General features: G+C 47.5%; 1 protein-coding gene across 1 annotated transcript; it reads right to left on the reverse strand.

Annotated features, from left to right (window-relative positions):
• Window positions 1–9,091: 9,091 nt before the first annotated feature.
• On the reverse strand, window positions 9,092–10,825 carry MID1IP1 (MID1 interacting protein 1). The gene is made up of 2 exons (XM_017811031.1): window positions 10,740–10,825; window positions 9,092–10,350 (listed from the first exon to the last, which is right to left on the reverse strand). Exon 2 carries the CDS (start codon window positions 10,190–10,192, stop codon window positions 9,698–9,700), a length of 495 nt encoding a protein of 164 aa, XP_017666520.1. The 5' UTR covers window positions 10,193–10,350; window positions 10,740–10,825; the 3' UTR covers window positions 9,092–9,697.
• Between the last annotated feature and the right edge of the window lie 11,233 nt (window positions 10,826–22,058).

Raw genomic sequence — 22,058 nt, forward strand, 5'->3', positions numbered from 1 at the left:
CGCTCTCCTTCCTCTAAAGACAGTTTAGAAAAGGGAAGACACTGCTGTACAACAGGAAGGATGACTTAGCAGTAAATGCTCGGACAGCATGAGTCACGCCGCTTTTATAGGAAGGGGCTTTTACCACACACTGGAGAAGAACCACGTTCCCTTTCTCTAATTCAAGATACTGTCTCGTAAACCATGCACTGCCCCAGTACGTGACATTCAGGATAACTGAGTGGAAGGAAGACAGTGTATAGCTTAGCCAACAGAGAATGAACGATCAAGCACCAAAGGTAGTCACATTGTGTTCCCCACAATATGCTCTGACAGTCCACAGACAGCTGGTTGGTCATATGGTGCCAGTCTCTCTTCCCTGCTTCTAGCTGCTACATGATATTAAAAGGAGCAGGAAGGAAGGGAAATCCCTTCTTAAAATCATGTATACAAACAATAGCTGCATCAATGCAGATGGAAGGGGATCTTGTCCAAAACACACAGTCAGAAGCAGCAAGTGCTTCAGAGTCTGACAGTCAGTCTCTACTGAGCCTAGGCTTTCACGGAGAAAGCCATTGCACCTGGAGATGTTCCCTGGCCACTGAGTCAGGGGAGGAGGAGGAAGGAGTTGGTGTGGTAGCCCCTGAAGCCCAGCCCTTGATGCAGAGGGCTCCCACTGCCATCAATATCAACAGCATCCTTACCCTGTGTGACTGTGTGATTCAGCCCACGGGTCAGTGCCTTTAGACACGTTTCTGATGGGAACTCTTTCCCAGAATTTTCTGAGTAAGTCATTACACACATGCAGACCAAAAGGGCACTGTGGACATCAAGGCGCCTTTCCCATCCTATGTGGTGACTCCAAGTCAGATTAGGGCACAGTGAACAACATTCTCCCCTACTTCCACATTCTGTGTGAAGGAAAGCTGGGCAGGAAAGCTGTCCAGGGTCACGTAGCCTTCCAGAGCAGCTCCCTGGCCTGTGCAACAGCTATGGGCCTGCGAAGCACATCAGGGCTCAGCACATCCATGTAGGCACTGCTCCAGGTCTCAGATCTGGTAAAGCATGCAAAGGCAGAAAAAAACCATTTAATTTCAAAATATAAAGCTTTTTGCATTGTTCTCTTCATCCAGCAAACCACGACAGTGCAAAGGAACACGGGTATTTGTGCTTTTACACTGGAACCCTCTAAAATGTTGTTTATAGCCTGACAAAAGTACCTTATTCTTGCAAGCAATGAACTGAGCTCTTTCAGAAGGAGCTCACATACTAGGCAAGACTGACTTTGGGAGGAACTCCTTCAGGCTGGAGGAACACTGTGGATTAGCATCCACTGTGGATTAGCATTGTGCCCTACAGCAGATTCCTTTCTGCTTCTCCTTCTCATGAAGGCAGCATCTTCTGGCAAACTAAACAGGCATTCTCTCCTCCTCTTTCCTGATGGTACAGGCTCCTGCCTGCAACCTCCTGAGTTTTCCAGATGGCTGCTCTAAGAGCAGGGAAGGAAAAGAGGACAAGAGTTGGAGCAGGGCATGGCAAGACTCCAGTGCCACAGGGAGGGCACGAGAGGGAGGCTGGCTGGGAAAGCCATCAGCACATAGTGCTACCTACCCAGTGGAGAGAATTAGGCAAAATTTGTTTGGAGAAGTCGCCTTCCTTGGCTCTTCATCCGTGATGGTTGCAGCAACAGCAACAGAAAATTTTGCCTTACACACCAATGTAGAGGCAAAAGAAGAAGTCTGGTTGTTCCTGTAGCACAGTCTGTTCCTACCTCCTGCAGAAAGCGGGCTGAGCCAGAAGAGAGAACTGTTCCAAAATCTATACTCCCCTAAACCACAGCACCCAAGAGAAAATGTTTTAGCCTTAGTAGTGGTTTCACATCATGTCTGCTGAGAAGGGCTCCCCACAAAATACTCTGCCTTTTTATCCAGTGGCAGCTTTGAGGGTTAGCAGAGACCTTATTTTCAATCCTCCAAGTAGCTTCCAGTTCACCTTTAAGAGTTGTTCCAGTCCCTTCAGGAGCAACCTGCTCTCCTGGCTCTCAATCTTCTGGTCGCATGCTTTATTTTGCATGGTATTCTTTAATTAGAGAACAAGAGACACCTTGCGCTCAGAGCACTCTCAGGGAGGGCAAGTCCCAGGCTCCCATCCCTCCATCAAGGCCTGGAACTTGGCATGTGTCAGTGCCTGCAGACAAGACAAGCCAGGGTTCCTGTTGCCCTTTTCTCTTTCCCTCACACGCAATCCAAACATATTAAAGCCTTTCATATCAAGCAAAATTGCTACCATGTTGTACTCAGCATCACCGTCCCATGGAATCTTGTAGGTGTTCTCCAGGAAGCTGGGACGCAGCACTTCACAGTGGCTTCCCCTCACTGGGAAGCCTCCCGGCAGCCAGGGCAGGGCGGCAGCATCCCTGTGGGCTGTGCTCTGAAGGAGCTGAGTGTCTTGCTCTTGAAGGCCGTGTGGAAGCATCTCTCCTTGGTGATGGCTGCTGCGAGGGGACAGAGGCATCTAAGAGGCAGAAGGATGAGGTGTAACCAGCCCAGTCTCCTCAGTGCTTGCACCAAGTGGTTCATGCTGCCCCGCTGATTCCTGCTCCCAGCTTCACAGGAGGGTGGAACGAGGAGATGGCACTGCCTCCTCAGGGACTTCAGGCTCTGGCACAAGGAGCCTGGCAGCGAGGTGGCACACCAGTGCCGTGTCCAAGTCCTGCCTGGGATCTCAGCCCCAAGCAGCTGCCAGTTTCAGTGATACTGAAACTCATCAGCATACAAACCTCTTTTGAAGATGGGACTCAGATGACACTTTCACAACGCACTTAGTCCAATCTATTCGGAATTGGCTGCCAAGAGGGGAGGTCCCACTCTGCCTCCTGGCAGCATGTTCCCAACCCTTCCTCCACACCAGCCTGCAGCTAATGCAGCTACACCTTCTGCTGAATGAGGGAGTTAGTAAAGCTAAAAGCTTTTTTCCTCTGCTAATTTTCATCTAGATCAGCTTCCTGAGTCTGGTAACTCCATTGCTCTGTGAGTGTTGGTGCCAGCACAACAGAACTGTAGAGTTCATGTGGCTGGGGTAGGGGCTGGGGGACAAGACAGGACCTGCCCTCTTGGCTTGAACAAGTCAAGAAATAGTCACTGCTGGGTCTTAAAATAAATAGCCCTTTGAAAATATTGTAAAATATTCTTAGTTTGTTTTTTAAAACTAAGGCTTACCTGACTGTATTCACCTAGATGAGGAATTATTTTAGTCTTTGCTAAATACCATATCTCTTTTTCATTAAAACCAGGCTTCTCAACTTCTTTAAATGAGACTTTTTTTTTTTTCTTGCATCGCACTGAACTTGGATACAAAAGCCAACATGAGAAATGCAAAGGCCATGATCTGCCAGCTCCCTTGCTTTTCCTTGTTGCTGTTCAGGTTCACTACGGGGTGCATTTTCCTCTCAGTGTGAGTGTGATTCTACAGTTAATACAAAGATGAGCACTGCACACATTAGCAACAGAAACCAGCTTTCTACATTGTTGGCTCTGCCTTCAAAACATCTATTTAGGCGCTCCAATATTTCTCAAAGTATGGATTGGTGATCAGCTATCACTACTAAAACATTTTCAAAAAAAAGTGCCTCCACATGAAAAATAACAGGTTAATAAAAGGAGTCAGGTTTAATTACACAAGTCAAACAAGAAAATATAATGAAATCACCTAACACACTCTTACTACTAATTACAGTTCAAACCTGAGACCTTTACAGGTGACGAAATGAGCTTGGTTTACTAGGAATTTCAGGGAGGAGAAGTCTCAGAGAGGTGGGAAAAGGAATTAGGAAGGACATATATTGGTTATGGGGTGAGAAAACTCCCCATTGTCATTCTCCCTTCCCAACACAGTACAACCTGGAGTAAATCCCTGAAGGAAAGGTTCACCTTCCATCCCTCTCCCTGCTCTAACACATATGCCAATGGCCAAAAAGAAATCCCAAAGCAAGGGAACTGCTGTACTGTACTCTGAATCATGGCTTTAGGCACTCTGCCTGTCTTCTCAGTTCAAATACAGATGAAAAGGGAGATGCACTTAAAAAGGCTCAGCTATTCTTAAGTGGTGTGTCTGTGCCTGTGGGACATCAACCCTGTTGTTTGTAACCCAAAGCTGCTCAGGTAAAACAGGCCAGAACAATAAGAAATAATTATATTAGAATAAGATGAATGTAGATATAAATCTACATCCAGATATAAATCTACATGTGGATGTGAATAAGATGGATGTCGATAAAAAGATACAACTGGTACTATGACAAACCTTAACGAACATCATGAGGCAAGCTCATTTACTGTTTTGTTATTTAATACAGAGGCACCTGCTTTCTCTGTAAGTTCTTCAAGATTCTGTGTCATCCCTTCCTGAGAAAAGTTCAAAAGCACAAAAACTAAAAGGTGTTTTCCTCATTCCACCACTCCAGATCAAATAAGTACGTTTGAACAGGGAAGGAATAATACTTTTTATAAAGAGTGGCAATTCTGGCAGTTGGCTACCAACAAAAAGATATACAATTACTGCCCTCCTATTTGCCAATTTCCTTTTGGAATGGAGTTTATAACTTCATTCCTTAAAACTAATTTTGATCCAAACTTGTCATGCAAGTCTGTGGTCTGAAGGAAAAAATTATTTTGCAACATTAGAACTAATGCATTCAGGCATTTCTGCTTGCTTAGAGGTGACAACAACAAATAACAGAAAAATGCAAAGCTGGAGCCACTTTTGCAATGCTCGCCCGGATTGCACTCCCCTCAGATTTTATGGCAGGTTATAGCCCATCGTGCTCTTCTTTTTTCCCCTGTGAGAGTCATCACTTAAGATCTTCGGAAGCAACTGACGTCATCTACATGAAATTGTGCAAGGCATTTGACGTTGTCCTACACGACATCCTTGTCTCTAAACTGGAGAGACATGGGTTCCATGGGTGGACAAATCTGTGGATAAGGAATTGGCTTGATGGTTGCACTCAAAAGGTTGTGGTCAACAGCTCGATGTCCAAGTGGAGAGCAATGACGAGTGACATTCCTCAGGGGTGGGTATCAGGAGCAGCACTGTTTAACATCTTTGTCAGTGACATGGACAGCGGGACTGAGGCTCCCTCAGCAAGTTTGCTGATGACATCAACCTGTGCAGAGTGATCAGCTCACTGGAGGGAAGGGATGACATCCAGAGGGACCAGAACAGGCTGGAGAGGTGAACCTGTGCAAACCTCATGAAATTCAACAAGGCCAAGGGCATGGTGCTGCAGCTGGGTTGGGGCAATTCCAGGCACAGATACAGGCTGGGTGGAGAACAGAGAACTGAGAGCAGCTCTGAGGAGAAGGACTTGGGGTTGCTGCAGGATGAGCTCAACATGACCTATCAGTGTGCACTCACAGCCCAGAAAGCCAAACATATTCTGGGCTGCATCAAGAGATACAGGTCAAGGGAGGTGATTCTCCCCCCCTACTCTGTTCTTGTGGGACTCCATCTGGAGTACTGTGTCCAGCTCTGGGGCCCCCAACACAGGAAGGATGTGGATCTGTTGGAGTGAGTCCAGAGGAGGCCACAAAGAATGATAGAGGGCTGGAGCACCCCTCCTGTGAAGAAAGGCTGTGAGAGGGATGGGGTTAATCAGCCTGAGAAGAGAAGGCTCCACAGAGACCTTAAAGCACCTTCCAGTACCTAAAGCAAGCTACAAGAAAGCTGGAGAGGGACTTTTGACAAGAGCACGTAATGATAGGACAAGGAGAAATCGCTTTTTATTGAAAGAGAATAGGTTTAGGTATTAGGAAGAAATTCTGTACTGTGAGCGTGGTGAGGTAGTGAAACAGGTTGCCTAGAGAAGCTGTGGATGTCCCATCCCTGGAAGTGTTCAGGGCTAGGTTGGAAGGGGCTTGGAGCACCCTGACCTAGAGGAAGGCACCCATGGCAGGGGGTTTGAAGTACATGATCTTTAAGGTCTCTTCCTACCCAAACCATTCTGTTTCTATGATCTTTGAGTTTTTCAGAATATAGTAGCTAGCATGCTGTTACCTATAGAAAAATAATAAAAGGATAAATTTAAAGATATGAATTATAAAAAGCAATACTTCCAGTCAAACCCCTCCCTTACTCTGGGCTTCAGGGAAATAAGTCAGTAGGGGAAAACTGCTGCAGATTTTTCCACAAAGAGATTAGCTGTGCACTAAATCCATAGGTACAAAAAGGAGACATTTTCCCCTTCTTTTTTTTCTTTTTGTTTTTCTGGTAGAACAGGGTGCAGAGCTTAAGTCCATGATAATAAAGTCCTAATACAACTTTCTCTCTGACCACTAACATTGGAGCATTTTTCAGTGAAGTCAATCTTCTGATGACTCATGTTGTCTTGGTGCAAGAGCCTGGACGGGGGGGGGGAGGGGGGGCGGGGGGGGGACACACAACAAACCACAGGTATCTTGATCTATTTAAAACCCTCTGCAAGAAAAAGGTTTCAGAGGGAAAGTAGGAAGATCACAACCTAGCCTGATTCAGCCTCATCTGCTTCCACCAAGTACTGATCAGCCTGTGATTCTTGTTCTTGCCATGGAACTCACACCCAACACCTTACACGCCTCACTCTATCTAGAGTCTGTTTCACTTAAATGAGCTAAAAATGACAACTGCTTCTCACAGGGCATGTAAATATGCCTGGTTTGAGCACAGCTGCAGTAGTTTGGCAAGTTGTCTTTTTGTCTGTGTGTGGCTTGGAAATAAAGTCACTTATCAAAGTATCTGAGATCGTTAGGATACTTTTTATATTAGACTGCTGTCATTTGCCATTATCACTTAAAAGTATCAGAATCACTTTATCAGAGCAGACTAAAGGGTTGCTGAACTCTGTATGTAATTGAGAGCCCTTAAAATGGTCCAGTCCTTCAAAAGGAAATGTAACTCCTAATCGTTTTATATAGTGCTGCTCATGGAAATTTTTCCCAATTCAGCATCTAACAAACAAAATCTGCATTAAGACTCTGCAATCTCATCTTTGTTTACTGCAATGTCAGGAGCCAGCATTTATGTAATTGCCTGACCATCCCACCTTTTAGGCCAAATTGTTTTCCACAACAGCCAGCAGCAAAGTCCCATCCCTTGCCCTTTGCATGAGAAATACATCCCTGGTTTTATCTGTTTTTGCCTTCCCCCTGCATTACAAGATCACTTTCCTGATCCCAGGAGCCTCAATCCTCTCCCATGACCTTGAAAAGGGGGAATTCTAAAGCAGCTCCCAGGTGGGAGGTGGCGGAGTCTCCAGCTGGTGTGAGTCTCAGCAGGTTTTGCTGCAGCTGAGTTGGGATTACCGGGGCTGCTGCCAGCCCAGCGGCTGGGCCCCCACATGGGAGCCACGTGCAGTTCAGCAACTGCAGCTTAGTCACAGAGGGAAGGCAAACCCTTGAGTCACAGTATCCTCCTACTTCTGTTACCAGACCTTTACTTGTAAGGAAATGCCACCTTTGCTGTCCAGCAGTGCTAGTTTTCAGCTGCTCTTCCACCAAAACTTTTCTCTTGCATTTTTTTTGAATGCAAAGGGGATGGATGCAACACTCATGGCGATACTGCACTAATGTAATATTATTCTGACGTTACTCATAGTCTAGATCAGCATCACATTGTCTCTTGTGCAACATTTAAACAGTATTGTCTAAATCCATACCAGGAGAAGTTACTGGGAGATCAAAAGGAGCGAGGGTGAAACTGCATTAGCTGCTTTTGTCTGAGGTTTCACTGGCGCTCCCGAGCAGAGGTTGTAATGTGGTTTTCAGCCAACTGGGCACAAGGCAGAAGGGAACCACGCAGCAGAACAGGTTCTCCCTCTCACCCTTGTCTTCAGGAGAACAAAACTTTACCATCCAGCACAGGGCACCACATCTTCTGCCTTGCATTTGTTCAGTCACAGAAAGATTGGCAAGCTGATGTGTTAGGAAACCAGGGTAATCCCTCTCCTTGTTGCTGACTTTTTTCCTGGCACCTCCCCAAGAAGGGAGGGGAACAGAATTAAAAACATTACAAAAAGAACAAGCATCGCCAAACTAAAAATCACCCAGCCTTATAAAGTTCTTCTTTACCCTAGAAGGGAAAACCTTCTAAAATATGTATTGTTAAACATAATGTAGGCTGATTGTTTTAACTTATACAAACATCTGCCAACTAGTACCATGTCTGGAGAGCTCATGCTTTACTACAATGTCCTAACAGTTGGGCTGAAAAATAAAGTGCTACAAAACATCTGAATTTAGGCAAAAATATGAATTTAGGCTGAGAGAAAATTTTTTCTGTTTTTAAAAGAAAAAACAAACCCAACACCACCAAACGAGCGCTAAATCTGAGAATAATAATACGAAGTGACATCACAGTACAAGGAGATGTCTACAAACTTGGTATTCCAGTCCCTGAGAACTTAGGTTATGGAAGGACGTACGTATTCATTAAATAGTTATCCTCTGTTTTATGTACATGTTGTATTGCAATCAGTAAGTACATTTTAATATTAGAACTTAATATTAGAACAATATAGACACCCAATTCTGAGGTATTTACTTCAGGAAACGAAAAAAAAACCGTAGAGAAAATCAATACAATCTGGATAACATAAACCTGATTAATTCCTGGTATCCAAGGAGGATTACAGAGGAAAGAAATGCAAGAGGTGGGGGAGGCAAGTATCCCAGACCTATTTAGGGAGAGACAAAAAGAACTCCCCACAGTACATTAAGACACTTCCTGAAAAAAAACAAGAGTCATTTCTAGGCTTTGCTCCAACTTTCATGAATTGCTGCCTGCAGAGTAACCATGACTCGATCCTTCTCAGATTCTGTTAAAGAGGCACTGACCTTCAAGCCAGCATTCAAACAGAGCAACTGTACTGTCTGCTGGGAACAGCTTACCAAAACTCAGGCCATGTATGGTGCAGTTAATACAGGCATCTGTACATTTTAGGTATGCTGAGTTATCATCACTGCCTAATTTTTCCCTTTGTGGGGGGGAAAAAAGCAAAGCCACAAAACCCCCTCTCTTGAATATGCAGATTTCTGTGTCTAGTAAGGCAGCTCGGAAATAACTTAGAACAACAGAAGAATTCCAGATGTTAAAAATATCATTTAATTAAAGAAACATAAATCATACCAAAAGTTTAAGTCACTCTTAGTTAATACATTTGCATTTATTTTAGAATATACTCTACATCTGAGTAAAAAAGGTTTAAATAAACTCCAGTACATGTACAACCGTGGGACCCGCAATCTGTCCCGCAACAGAGGGATGCTCCTTAGCTCACTGGGTTCCCTCCGGGGTAACAGAAGCAATTTAGTGCCAGTTTCGTTATGTTCATCGGCTTGTGTTGAGCCTCCTTATCAGCCAGCCACACCACCACCTCGTACACGTAGGTGTTCAGCCTCCCCGCCCGGGCGGGCACAGCAACTGCTCGCCCCGGACCGTACAGTGAAAAAACCACGGAGGGGGTCAAAATAATTAATAAACTAGTATTGATTAATTTACATCTCTCTCTCGCTTGTGCGTTGGTAGAAAACCTGCTGCAGTCCTGGGAGTGAGCAGGGGAGCCTCGGCCCGGGGCGCTGCCCCTCGCCACCGCCGCGGCAGCAGCGGCAGCGCCGGGCGGGGACGCGCCGCTCCCGCTCCGCTCCCGCCGGGCCAGGCGCCCCTTTCCCGCTCCCCACCCCGACGCTCAGTGCCCCCAGCTGCTGACGCCGATCTCCTGCTTGTATCTGTTGGTGAGGACGTTGGCCTTGCGGGTGAGCTTGGAGAGGACCGAGTGGAGTCCGCTGAGGTGGAAGTGGAACTGCTGCTCCAGGTCCTCCTCCCCCTCGCCCTCCTCGGCGGGCCCGCCGCCCAGCTTGTCCTTCTTGCGGGCCGCCTCCTCGCCCGCCGGCGGCTGCACCACGCCCCACTCGATGTCGTTGCGGATGGACTTGAGCAGCACGTAGTGGCTGTACATGTCCCTGCGGGAGAAGTAGGCGCCGGGGTCGCCGGGCGGCAGGGCAGCATCCCGGGGTGGGCACACGGCGCCCGCCGCGTCCAGCTCCTCCAGCAGCAGCGGCACGTCCCGCAGCAGGCTGGGCACCATCACCGTCTGGTCCATGTTGTTGACGGCGCCGATGAACCGGTTCATGGCGTTGAAGAGGGAGTACTTCTGGCTGTACGAGTCGCAGATCTGCATCATGTCGGCGGGCGGGCGGGCGAGCTCAGCGACAAGGCTTGGACCGGACCGCAGGGCTCCTCCGGCGGCGACCTCTTCCTCCTCCTCCTCCTGCTCCGCGTTAGCGGCACCGGCCGCCCTCCGCCGCGGGCTGGGCTCGGCGGCTGCTAGCGAGCAGAGTCCTGCTGGGAGGAGGCGGCGGTCGCCGCGGTTAGGGGCTGCTCGCTCTCCCTCCCTCCTTCTCCCTCCTCCCTCCCCCAGCCCGCCTTCCCGTCCGTCCCCTCCCGCCAGCGCCCTCTCCTCCTCTCCCGCCGCCTCCTTTATTCCCGGTCCCATCTCCTTTCCTCAGTATTTCCCTTCCCGTTCCTTCTCTTCGCCCTCCACCTCCCCTGCTGCAGCAGCCACTCCCCTCCGTACTAAACGAGGCAAAGGGCGAAAAAAGCCCCCGCAACTCCTCCCGGGAGCCAGCTCGAGATGGATGGCAACCCCACACCGCAAAATTAAAATTCAAGCAGTCCCCAGCCGGCGATCCCCGGCCGAGGGACGGACACGCCGCGGGGGAGGCACCCACCGTGCTCCGGAGCCCTTCGCCGCCGCCCGTGGCCGCTCTCCCATCCCCGGCGCCGTATTTATAGCGCGTATCTCACACCAAGGTGTTCCCCAGTGCCACCCCCCGCGCCGCCACCACAGATAAAGGCGGCGGGCGGCGGCCGCGCAGCGCCGGCCCCGCCCCTCGCCCGCACCGGGGGAGGGCGCCGGGAGCACATCCCGCACCACCGCCCGAGGGGGGCCGGGAGCACATCCCGCACCGCCGCCGAGGGGTCCGGGACACGGCGGGCTCGACGCTGGGAACTGCGGGGCGAAGTCCCCGGGGGAGCCGCGCTGCATCCCGCCTGCCCGCTCCCCGCTCCGGTTAGGCGACAGTGGCAACCCCCGCGCCCCAACTCTGGGAGACGGCACCGGCGGTCGCAGAACCCTCCGGGGCACCGGCACCACCCCGAGCGGGGGTCGGCGGCGAGGGGCGCGGTGCCCGAGAGGCTCCGTGACCGAGCAGCGCCAAAACACCTCCACGTCCCCGACCCCTCCTCACCGCCCGCCGCCCCTCGCGGGGGCCGGAGGGGGCGGGGCCGCGCTGCGGGCGGGGCCGCGCGGTTGATTGACAGGTGACTTACGGGCCGTGCCGCGGGGACACGCGGGCTCCGCGTGCCGCCCGCGTTCTCCCGGCCCGCCCATTGGCTGCCGCGCGCTCGGGGAGCGTGACGCCGGCCCCGCCCCCCCTCCCGCGCTCCGCGTGCCCCGGCGGCGGCTATCGCAGCGCGGCGGGCGCTCGGCCGGGACCGTGTCCCACGGCCGCTCCCCGCCGCCCTCCCTCGTCCCACCGCACTAGCCCGCGGGAGGGGAGCTCAGGCAACCCTCGGGCAGCCTTTGTCTGCGGTCCGGGGCAGCGCGGGGCGGCCAGCATCACCCCACAGCCTCACCTCCCGGCCGCAGCCAATCGGCGCGCCGCTCGGTGGCCCCTCCGGCCAATCAGCAAGCCCGCGGCGGCAGCCAATGGTAAACAAGAGCGCCCCCTCCCTCGCGCGTGCCCCCGCCCTGGTAACAGACGGGTTGGGCGCGAGCGCCGCCGCGGGTCACGTGGGGCCGGGATGAAGGGGGTGGGGAGCGTTGCCATGGCAACGGGCCGAGCATCACCCGGAGGCACCGGGGCCACCGCGGGCGGAGCGGCAGCACCGGGGGCGTCCCGTGCTCCGCATCATCCAGCGCATGAGGCAGCGGATGCGCAGGGACGAGTAGCTGGGCCTGAGCGGCCGCGGGACCCCCACGCCCCCGCAGGCGTTGCCCCAGCTCCTGCCCGCAACGCTGCTCCCCGCAGCCCCTGTGAGACCCCGGTACCGCCCAAACTCCAACCCGAAGGCTGGAGGCCGCTTCCCTGTGTGAGGGATGGGGCCGCAGGCAGCTCGTGCGCTGAAAATACTTGTGGTTAAGCAGTAGCCAGAGATATGGGCTGGTATAAAATTATGAGCTGTTCGCAGATAATTCACTACGGAGAAAATAAAAAAAATAATCTCACCAAGCCAGAAAATTGGCCACGACTTATATTTGCATCTATATACATGCGGTGTGTCATTAATACACCATTAACGGTTTTGCTGCCTTTAATTGAAATACAGCCTGCACTGAACGTTCAATAAATTGGAAAAAGCAATAAATCTTTAGAAACAAGGGGAATTGGTTTATTGTTCAACTTTCCAAATTAAAACAAAACAATTAACCATCTGAACAAATTAAACCTGAAGTCTTTTACCTGAGGTTACAGCATGCTGGCTGGCCAGGGGGAACAGTTGACAGAGATAACCCAGCTTGGAGCTGCAAGCGCTTGTGTCTTCAGTGCAATGATACTACAAATACAAATTATGGACAGAGCACAAAATAATTTTCACCAGCACCTACTCTCTTTGTTTCCCAAAATGTATAGCCACATGGTCTGCTTCCACCTTTGGCTGTAAATGTTTCCTTATTTTAGTGTATCACTAGTGCAGTGCTGTAGCCTGTGCAGGCATGTGCCTCACCCATTAGGCTGAGACAGATCATACTCAAGTCAAACTTAACAGCATAAGGCAAGGCAAGGGGCTTTTCTTGTTTTTTTTTTAACTTCCTTATGTTCTGATAAATTTTGATATGTGGTGTAACTGTCTCTGGTACATATAATTATATGTATATCATTAACACAAACCTGAGTAGGTTTGATTGCTCTTTGGTTAAAATGAAATAAAGGAGCACATACACTTCAGTGGTATGTAATTGCCATGGCTGTGCACACAAGAGAAAAAGACATGGCACTTTTTTTTTTCCACTCCTCTTAAGAAAAGATGATCCCATTTAAGGCACAAACTTTTATATGCAAGTGGCACTTGTTTAAAATGCTTCCTCTTTAGAATTATCTGGTTATCGTGGCCTGGAAGGGGAATCAGCTGGAAACCCTTTATCTCGTGTCCTGAGCAATGAGAAAGCTTCATATTCACTATCTGGCAGTCCAAGAAGGTGTAAACGTGTACTTTTTCCCAGTACAGGGTCCTGGATAAGGAAAACAATACAACAACATGAAACAGTAGACTTTCTCCAGCACCTTAACTGGATGGAGCATTCCTTATGGACAAGCCCAGCAGTGTTGGGGTGAAAACACCTCTCTGCCTGAATAGATTTGGTGCCATTATTCAGGAAAGCAGAGGTCACATATAAGTTACTATATTATTTAAAACCGTTTAATTTTCTCTGTAATGAATGAGATCTGGTGATGTTCAGCTCTTTCTGGACAAGAGCCTTCTTCCTTTCTTCTTCCTGAAGAATAACAGGGACGAACTATAGTTATTACTATTTAGCTGTTACTGAGCTATTACCAGCATGAACTGTTTCACTCAGCTGTACACCAGTCTTTAGCCCCAGTAGCACTGAGGTTGCTGTCCCAGTGCTACAAAGGTTGGCTGTAGGATCAGTGCTGTTAGTGGCCTGTTTCCTCTGGCAACATTAGCAGCCGTGCAGTGTTTTTCAAGAAAAGACAGATGATTCTGTCAACTTGCGTGGGTTTTCATACCATTTGCAAGGCCTATCTAATTTCTCTCTGCAGTGGCAACAAGATAACTAAACGTCTTTGTTCACAGTTTTCCCAAGACACATGCTGGCACAAAAGAAGTGCCACTGGCACACTGCAGACCAGCAATGGCTACACTTTGGGAGATAGAAAGTTGTTCTGCTGCACAGTGTTTGCAAAATAAGATAAGATCTTGTGTGGGCAAAAAGTGATAAATATGTGCAAATATTTAGTGTTGCATTCTGCAGCCTGGGAACACCATTTGGGCCAGCCTTGTAAGAGCAGCATCTCTTGGGAATTTCACTTCCTCTCATAATCTGTTGTCAATGTGACACAGCAGATTAGAGTTCAGCCTTGGAAACTGCGAGTTGTTTCCTTCTATTCCTATTTGACACACATTTTTGCTCAAACTTGTGAACTACTTCCATCATTTTTGGAAGGCAGTACAGATGCACGCATTTAACACTTCTTTCTCTTTCTGAAACCGAGTCCAGTTGTACCAAACTCTGAACTGAGGAAAGCCTTCATTCCTCATCCAGAAGGAATGTATGTAAATTTATCATCTTAATTGATGCCTCTCCATGAGTTTCATATAATCAGCCCTTGTAGCTTAACATGCTAATGAACAGGGTAAGTAGAAACCTAATATGTTAAAGGAATGCAGACCAATTTGTCTGAGTCCTGCTGAGACCTGCAGTGTAAGTTTTTCAAAGACTTACTCATCTTTGTCCTATCTTTCACTCAGCCACCTTTTACACCTATTTCTGTTGGTCCTCTGTGGGCAGAGCTATTCTCCAAAGTGGACAGAAACCTCTGTGAGGATGTGCAGAGGGATCAGGAATAGAATGCTTGGAGAAGGCAGCGGTGATGGCAAATCCCTCTTCCCTTTGGCACACGTGCAAATCTGGGCGAGACCTCACATTGCCAGAAGCCACACAACAAGGGCTCTGCAGCGTCATGTCTCGGCACAGCACAACAGTGTTTTGTGTGCAGGGTGACAAGTGTGGGAGTCCAGTGGGACGTCTGCTGGGACTGGTATGAGGGAGCAGTGCTGGGCAGGGAGGTGGCCATCTCAGGCAGCTCCTGTGAAGCCCCTCCGAGCCTCCTGGCTCTGCAGTTTGCACCCGGGTCTCTCTAGACCTGTCAAGTCCTTGCTTCCTCAGAAGCTTTCCTGGAAATAATTACATGTACAGCTTAAATCTATTTGCCAGTTACTGTGTGTTTTCAGCTAGCTAGCACTACGAGATCGAAACAGGCGCTTCCTCCTTAAAGGAGCCGATGGGATAAATGCTGCCACAGATTGTTCGCATGGTATGTGCATAGCATCCCTCTCCCCTACCTTTTGCCAGCCTCATCCATCTTCTCTGGAAGCTGGTCGAAGCAGGCACTGTGGTGTGCAGTGCCCAGGACAGCAGCAGCCCTTTTCAAATGGCTCCTTAGTGCTGCCATAATAAGCCTGATAAATAAAACATGGCTTGCAGACACGGATTTACTGGAGAGGGCTAAGGGGGCTGTAGCTCCCTCATTAGTATCTCCCGGTGCAGCATGTGTGCTCCTCATTATGTGGCACAGTGGCGGTTGTCTAGTCATCCACACTGAGGCTGCAGCCACTCCAAGGATGCACCAGGGATCCCAAGGATTCTTTTTTTTTTTTTTTCTCCTGTGTTAATAATAGGAATTTACAAGATGGGAAAAAAAAAAAGAGGAATGAAGAGGATGAAGGGGGGATAGATTGTAATCGTGTCTGATTTTCTCTCCCTTGCAACTCTGTAAGTCAGCAGCAAATGCAGGGAAATCCATATAGCTGTGCTAATATGGAATTGGCACGAGTAGGATCGAGACCTCTGGACTGCATGAACTCTTAATTTTGGGGAGCTTTGTTTCTGTTCAGTCTAAAATGCTGCTTCTAAACTCGTGGCCAAAGTATAAACTTTATCATCTCCCTCGCAGTTTTTGTCTTCTGTTCAAGGGAAAAGAAGCAATTTGGCCGATTTCAAGTCCTTTAAAGCTGGGGACTCAGGAATCTGGGTTAATCTGAACAGGGTTTGTGGAGGTTTGATCCAGCTTTTCTTTCCAGCCACCGCTTAAATCCCTCCTACCTCCCGCATACAAGTTACAACTGCATCATCGTAGTAACCCTGTGACCAAGAGGCATGAGAGTCTCCTCTGAGACTGTAATCTCACTCTAAACAGCTCTCTGGCGGGTGCTCATGAGTGGCGATACATCATGCAATTTTCTCCTTTAGAGGCTTGCGGTGTCATCTCCACCGTGATCCTTGCCCTTCTTGGTCAGTGCTGGGAAGCCAGAGACCAAGGCCAGCCTGGGAGCATGTTCCTGGAGCAGCACAGCATGCCTGGGGCACGTGTTGGGCCATGAATGGTGTTAGCAAAACCTGCCCCTTCCTCTCGGCCACCCAGCCGTGCTCTGGCAGCAAAGATGCCTGTTTATGATGGCAGGAGACTTTGCTGGTGTAGCAAAGTAATCCTCAGTAAGCTCATGACTTTTCTGTAATAGTATTTAATATGCAGATAGTCAAACGAATGCCACCGTGATATATTTTTATGGACAAATATTATATATTAAGCCCTGATTTATACATTTGAGCGTAATACCTGGGGCTCTGAGGAGAGCCTTTAATCTCTGTCAGCGAGGCAGCACGCATGCTAAAGCGCCGAGTAAATCTGCACGGGAGCTGTGAACTGAGCGCAGCATATATCAGAGTTCTTCCGCCTGATAAAATTAAATACACGAGGCCACCTTTCTGTGACATTATCGGGTTGATACGCAGGGGCTGACATCAGGAAATACCGATTTGCGCTTCCCACTTTGACCCAAACTGGCACTGTCCCTGCTGCTTTTGCTGTTCCCATGTGGGAAAGGTGCCACCTCAAGCTCCCAGGAGACGTTCCGTTATGGAGGAAGGTTTCTGTCCGCGACTTGCCCATTCTCCTTCCATCACCTTGCCTCCCGTGTGATCGCCTGGGTGCAGCTGGGGAGGGGACAGTGCCCTATTTAACTTCCATCAACACGTGTAGTAAGGTGAGCATCGTCTCAGTATGGGGGTTCTGCATTTAATAATCTCACCAGCTCAACTGTTTTTATCTGAATCTCCCTCCTGAACTGATAAATCTAAATTGCACATTTTCTAACCCGCTTTAGCTTAGGGGTAAATCTCGCAGGTATCCTCAGGTGACGAGCGGGGTCTGCCGCGCCTCTCCAGTGCCATCTACTGTACCTTTCTTGGTACTGCCTCCCCTTCCCGTCTGCCTGCTCACGGTTCCCGCAGCAGCTGCCCCTTCATCCCGCCGAGTTGGTGGAAAAACGGGAGCTCTAGTTTTGTTTGAAAGACCCGGAGCTGTCAAGGTGGTGAAACAAATGCCATACGCATTCATACAGTCCTATAGATTGTGTTTCCTCGTTTTGAACCAGTGACTGATTTTCAGTGCCTGGCTTGCTCTTGATAAATTCTTCACTTTGTGCTTGGAAAGAGAAGAAGATGGAGCAAAACAAAGGTGGCCACCATCACCAAAGCTTTCTGTGCTAGCTGGTGAACTGATGATGTGGCAGGACGAGGGGCTAGAGGAGAACTTTGTATGGGGAGGAGGGGGTCTGCATAGGAACAAGTCTTCTGTTTGCTGCCAGAAGATGCCAAGGGGGGGACATCAGCTTGGATTTCTGCCATCTGATGAGGACTTAAAAAGTGGGACTAGGAGCAGCAGGATTTTCCTGTGAAAGTCCTATCTCTTCTTTTTACGTTGAGTATTAAAGGGGAAACTGCTCTGAAAGAATATCCTACTTTTCCAAGCTCTGTAGTTCAGAGCTGACATGGAGGCGTTATGTGTCCTTTTTATATGCACGGCTATTATAGTGTGGTTTTGGCTGGAGGATGCTGTATGGTTAAAGATGACTATTACAACCAAAAATAGTATCAGAGCTTTCTGAATGCTATGACTATTATGTATTTTTATGATTAATATTTAGTGGCTTTACAAAAAGCACCAAAAGGTGGAAGTCAAAATCATAACAAAGATGTGCTAAGGACTGTGTATGAATCTTTTTTTTTTTTTTTTTTTAGAAATCTGTTCATAATGAGTATTTCTGTAGGTTTTAGATTAGCATAAAAATACTACCAATCTTTTTCAGTATATTTTTTTTAATTGAAACTCAGATCATCTGTTTGAAAAGAACTTGTTTCAATGGCAAGTAAAATATTTTTCCACAACCCTTGTGAAAACTGGAAATTAGGTAGATTTGGCAGCTTAGCCTATGAAGTTCTGTGGCAAATCTGCAAACTGAAAGACCACAGGGTTTTGTCCTGGCTTTGATGAAGTTTTGAAAAGACCTAAATTAAATCCATGCTGTAGCCATATGTGTAATTTTGTTCTACTGGAATAGCTTATAGCTGTCAGTGAATTTCTCTGTACTCCCAGCATTGTGTAAGGGATGATACAAGAGCTTGAAGATTACGCTCTCCAGTAGTACCATGCGTTTGCAGGCTTAAAATTATTACAACAGCATTTTTTCATTTACATGCCTGGAGAGAATCTGTTTTTGCAGTAAATTTGTATTTCAAAGCAGATTTCTGTGTCCATCATTATTGGTGGTTTACAAGATTTCTCTTTTTTTCCCTCCATTTGGGGATGTGGGAACAAATGAAATAAACCCATCATAAAAAATAATTTTGTCCAGGTGGAGCATAAATCAGCCAAAAAAATATTATTCTACATGGCAAATAAAAAGCATATGCTGTATTATTTAAAGCACAGCCTCCATATTCACATACAAAATTAATGCTACAGTGGGAGGTAAAACTGATGGAGGCAGACAATGAAAATATTAGGAGTAAAACATCATGCCAGGAACAATTCAAGCAGAGCCACTTGCAGGGTCATGGTCGTATTCCATTTCAAATGGGCATGGAAATACACTGTGGGTTATTCTTCTCCAGAGATGCACACATAATAAGCACCTGCTCCCCATGTCTACTCTTCCCTTTTAACTGTTGATTTATTGGATGTTTCTGAAAGCTGTGGTCAGGCTTGTGAGGGATATATAACGTGGTGCCTGCAGGAAGAAATGGGAGCGGGCAGACGAGCTGCCACACTCTCCATCCCTACTGTGTGTTGAAGGGCTGAGTGGGGTTCAGAACAAAAGCTGCCTGTTCCTCAGCTTCCAAGGAAAAGGATGCCACTGAAAGGTAAATAATGGGTCTGCCTGTAGTCATTGTGCCTGGCTTGCACCATGGAAAGTCGGTAAAAAATCCCAAACTCTGTTCCTTGCCTCAAACTGGGGTAAATGGTGGGTTGAGGGGAGAAACATACAGTGTTCAGCAGTCTAAGGCACCAAAAGGGATCTTTGCCATCACTAGTTACTTGTCTTCCACAGCATCAAGTTAAAAAATACATATCCATAAAACATAATATTGCATGTGTTTTAAGGTAATTTTCAGAACAACATTACGAATCCAACATTCTTACATGTGTAAGAAGGTACATACCACATACTACTACTCCATACTACATTGGAGACAATACCACCAGCACATTATTTATTCTCATCCTAATTCTCCCAGGGCTGGGGCGGGTTCACTCCAATTCTCCCCTAAACTGACAAGCAGCCTTACTAAATAAGGGATGAACATAATCTTCAGATATTGTTGAAGATAGGTCACTACAAAGAGACTTTAAATTGATAAGATGTTTATCCATCTAATTTAATAAAAAAAAATAAGTGCACAGAGAATTTTCTTGCTCTCTGCCCTGCTCTCTCTTTGGTATTTTCTTCTCTGCAGCAAGAGTAGAGCTTTTCCAGCTACAAGGTCTTGAGATGCTCTGGTCATGGTATTCCGTGACATATAGTGACACAGCATGCCCATTTGGGAAAAAAAAGAAAGAAAATTATTTTTTAACTATACAATGTGAATTAGAAAATGTAGGGTTACTGAGAATCATTGAGAACTGCACGTTTTATGTCCATGGCTAAGAAAAAGGGCCACTGTAGCAGCTGAAGTAATGCATGGTTCGGTTCCCCTATGATGGTGAGGAGTTTATTGACCTAGAACTACAAAATCATTCAAAATGACATTTGGCAATGCTGAACTTCTGACATAAATCCCCTGATGTAATGAAATGGAGAGGGCAGGTGCACAGCCTTCCACTGAGCCCTGCTGTGTCTTTAAACAGCAGCAGGAGAGGGGTACCAAAATCAGAAAGGTAGAAGAGCAGTACAGGAGCAAGAAACTCTTGCATTTTAACCCCAGCTCTGATTCCTTCTTTGGTCCTAATCCAGTCACCTTGGGTCAGAGATTCAGGCGTCAATCAGTCACAGTGAAGGTCAGGCTTTATACAGAACTCCCTGTGTTCATTTCTGAACCCCTTGGACATGACTTACAAACCCAAAACAGCACCAAGGTGTTTGAAAACCCATTCCTGACGGCCTGTGCTGAGGGCTTTTGAAATAAGATCCCTAAGGTCTGATCTTGCAAGTTCGTGATGGAGTTGTGAGTCCACCCCACTTACTTATCTACTTGTGATACCTCTCGGGCAAGGCAAGGCCTGACCCCTTATCTATTATCAGCTGCAAGGGACACAGCCTTGGACATCACATTTGCTTTGAAGACCTGTTAGGACATTCTTTCAGGAGCAGGGCCAACAGGACTCAAGGACCTCTGCACCATGACCCATTCCATGCTGTTGGAGTGCTCTCTCTCCATCTGATATCTCATGGTTTTTCAAAATCAATTTATGAATAGTTTCAGGGAATACCCCTGACAATAAGGCCTCCTGGTAGATTTTACAGCCCAACAAATATATTTCATTTTGCATAAAGATCTATCCTCTGTTTCTCAGTGCTTCATGCAATCTTTCCTTGACCACCATGAGCCAAACACCAGGTTCTGCAACCTGGTCAGCCAAAGACCACTTCTGCATGTACCAGACCTTAAACCAAAGGTGTAGTCTGAATGACACAAGATTGCTCATGTGCACAGCGAAGCAGAAAAAGATCATCTCTTCCCACACAGTCTTCCTGATCCGGATCTGTTTTCATCAGCACTCACATTGTAACTCCCCTAGAGATGAACCTGCCACAGGTCCTCCTGTAGTCAAAGCTCATCAGCAGATTTCCAGGTGATCTGTGGGGCAGATGGATGCATGGGCAGAAAGGAAGATCAGGCAGAACTTATCGCTTGCCTTGGTTCCTGGTCATCAGCGGATTTTTGACTCCATGTGATTCTTTTTCTTTGGCAGGCCTGTTTCAAGAAAAATGTGTCCCAGCCTGACTTTCACACACCCATCATGTAACTGGAAAGCAGATTTGGAGCACAGACCCAGCAGAAAGAACTGCCAGACACAGAAAATAATACCTCCCGAAATAGGGGGATGTAAATTTACTCTCTGATGTCTTTCAGCTCTAGTAATCTCAACTGGTCCAGTAATCTTGATTGCTATAAATAACACTGCAGATGTTCTCCAACAGAAGCGTTATCTTTTGTCTGATGGCATCCCTTTAAGTGCTAAGACACTGTTGGTCCCAGTTTTTGCTGTAGCCAAATACGACTAGGTGGAAATCAATAGTCCCATTTCACCTGTCACTTACTTAAGCTTGGTCTGAACCTGTGTTTGTAAAGCTGAAAGGCTTTTCTAGTCCACTGTTATTGTGCCTCCCACAGCCAGCCCGCCTATGGGAATTTCACATTTCTACATTTTAAAAAGAAATATGATGGATGATGATAATACATTTGTTTTTGTTTAATATGTTTTAATCAACAATTTTTCTGTTATTAAGGCTGGGCTAAAAAGAGGCTGCTTCAAAAGGAGACACGTCTGCTCAGAGAAGAGACTTTCATAACTCATTCAGAGTTATAGGCCTTACCCACGATATTAGTGCTAAAAATTGATTATCCATTCCCACTTGCTTCATGATCCATAGCTTTTTTTTTTCATTCATATTGTAAGCTGGTTTATACAGAGTGAGACAGTGCTTTTAAATAGCCAAGGATGAGCATGATACATCTTACTAAAAGCCCACACCAGCAGAAAGCAGGATTTTTTCATGTTAGCCTGGTCCCATCCCGAAGGTAGGAATAATCTGGAACTGGCAAGTATTATGGCTTCTTTCAACCTGAAAAGCAAATACCCTTCAACCCTTCAGTTAGTGTGTGTGCACTGCCCACTCAGGTTTACTGCTGCACTTTTATCTCCAAGTGCAAAGTCTGGGGCTTGAAAGAGCACTTGAAGAACAGTTTTCTGAGGTTCCTAGGAAAAGGTCATTTTGGGATTGTCACTAGCACCTCACAGAAG

This window comes from Lepidothrix coronata, unplaced genomic scaffold (genome assembly GCF_001604755.1).
Source record: "Lepidothrix coronata isolate B3197 unplaced genomic scaffold, Lepidothrix_coronata-1.0 Scaffold30, whole genome shotgun sequence".
Lineage (NCBI taxonomy): Eukaryota > Metazoa > Chordata > Aves > Passeriformes > Pipridae > Lepidothrix > Lepidothrix coronata.

What these genes read in the sequence shown, in the direction of transcription:
- MID1IP1 (XM_017811031.1), bottom strand. Translation starts at nt 10,192, where the DNA reads ATGATGCAGATCTGCGACTCGTACAGCCAGAAGTACTCCCTCTTCAAC.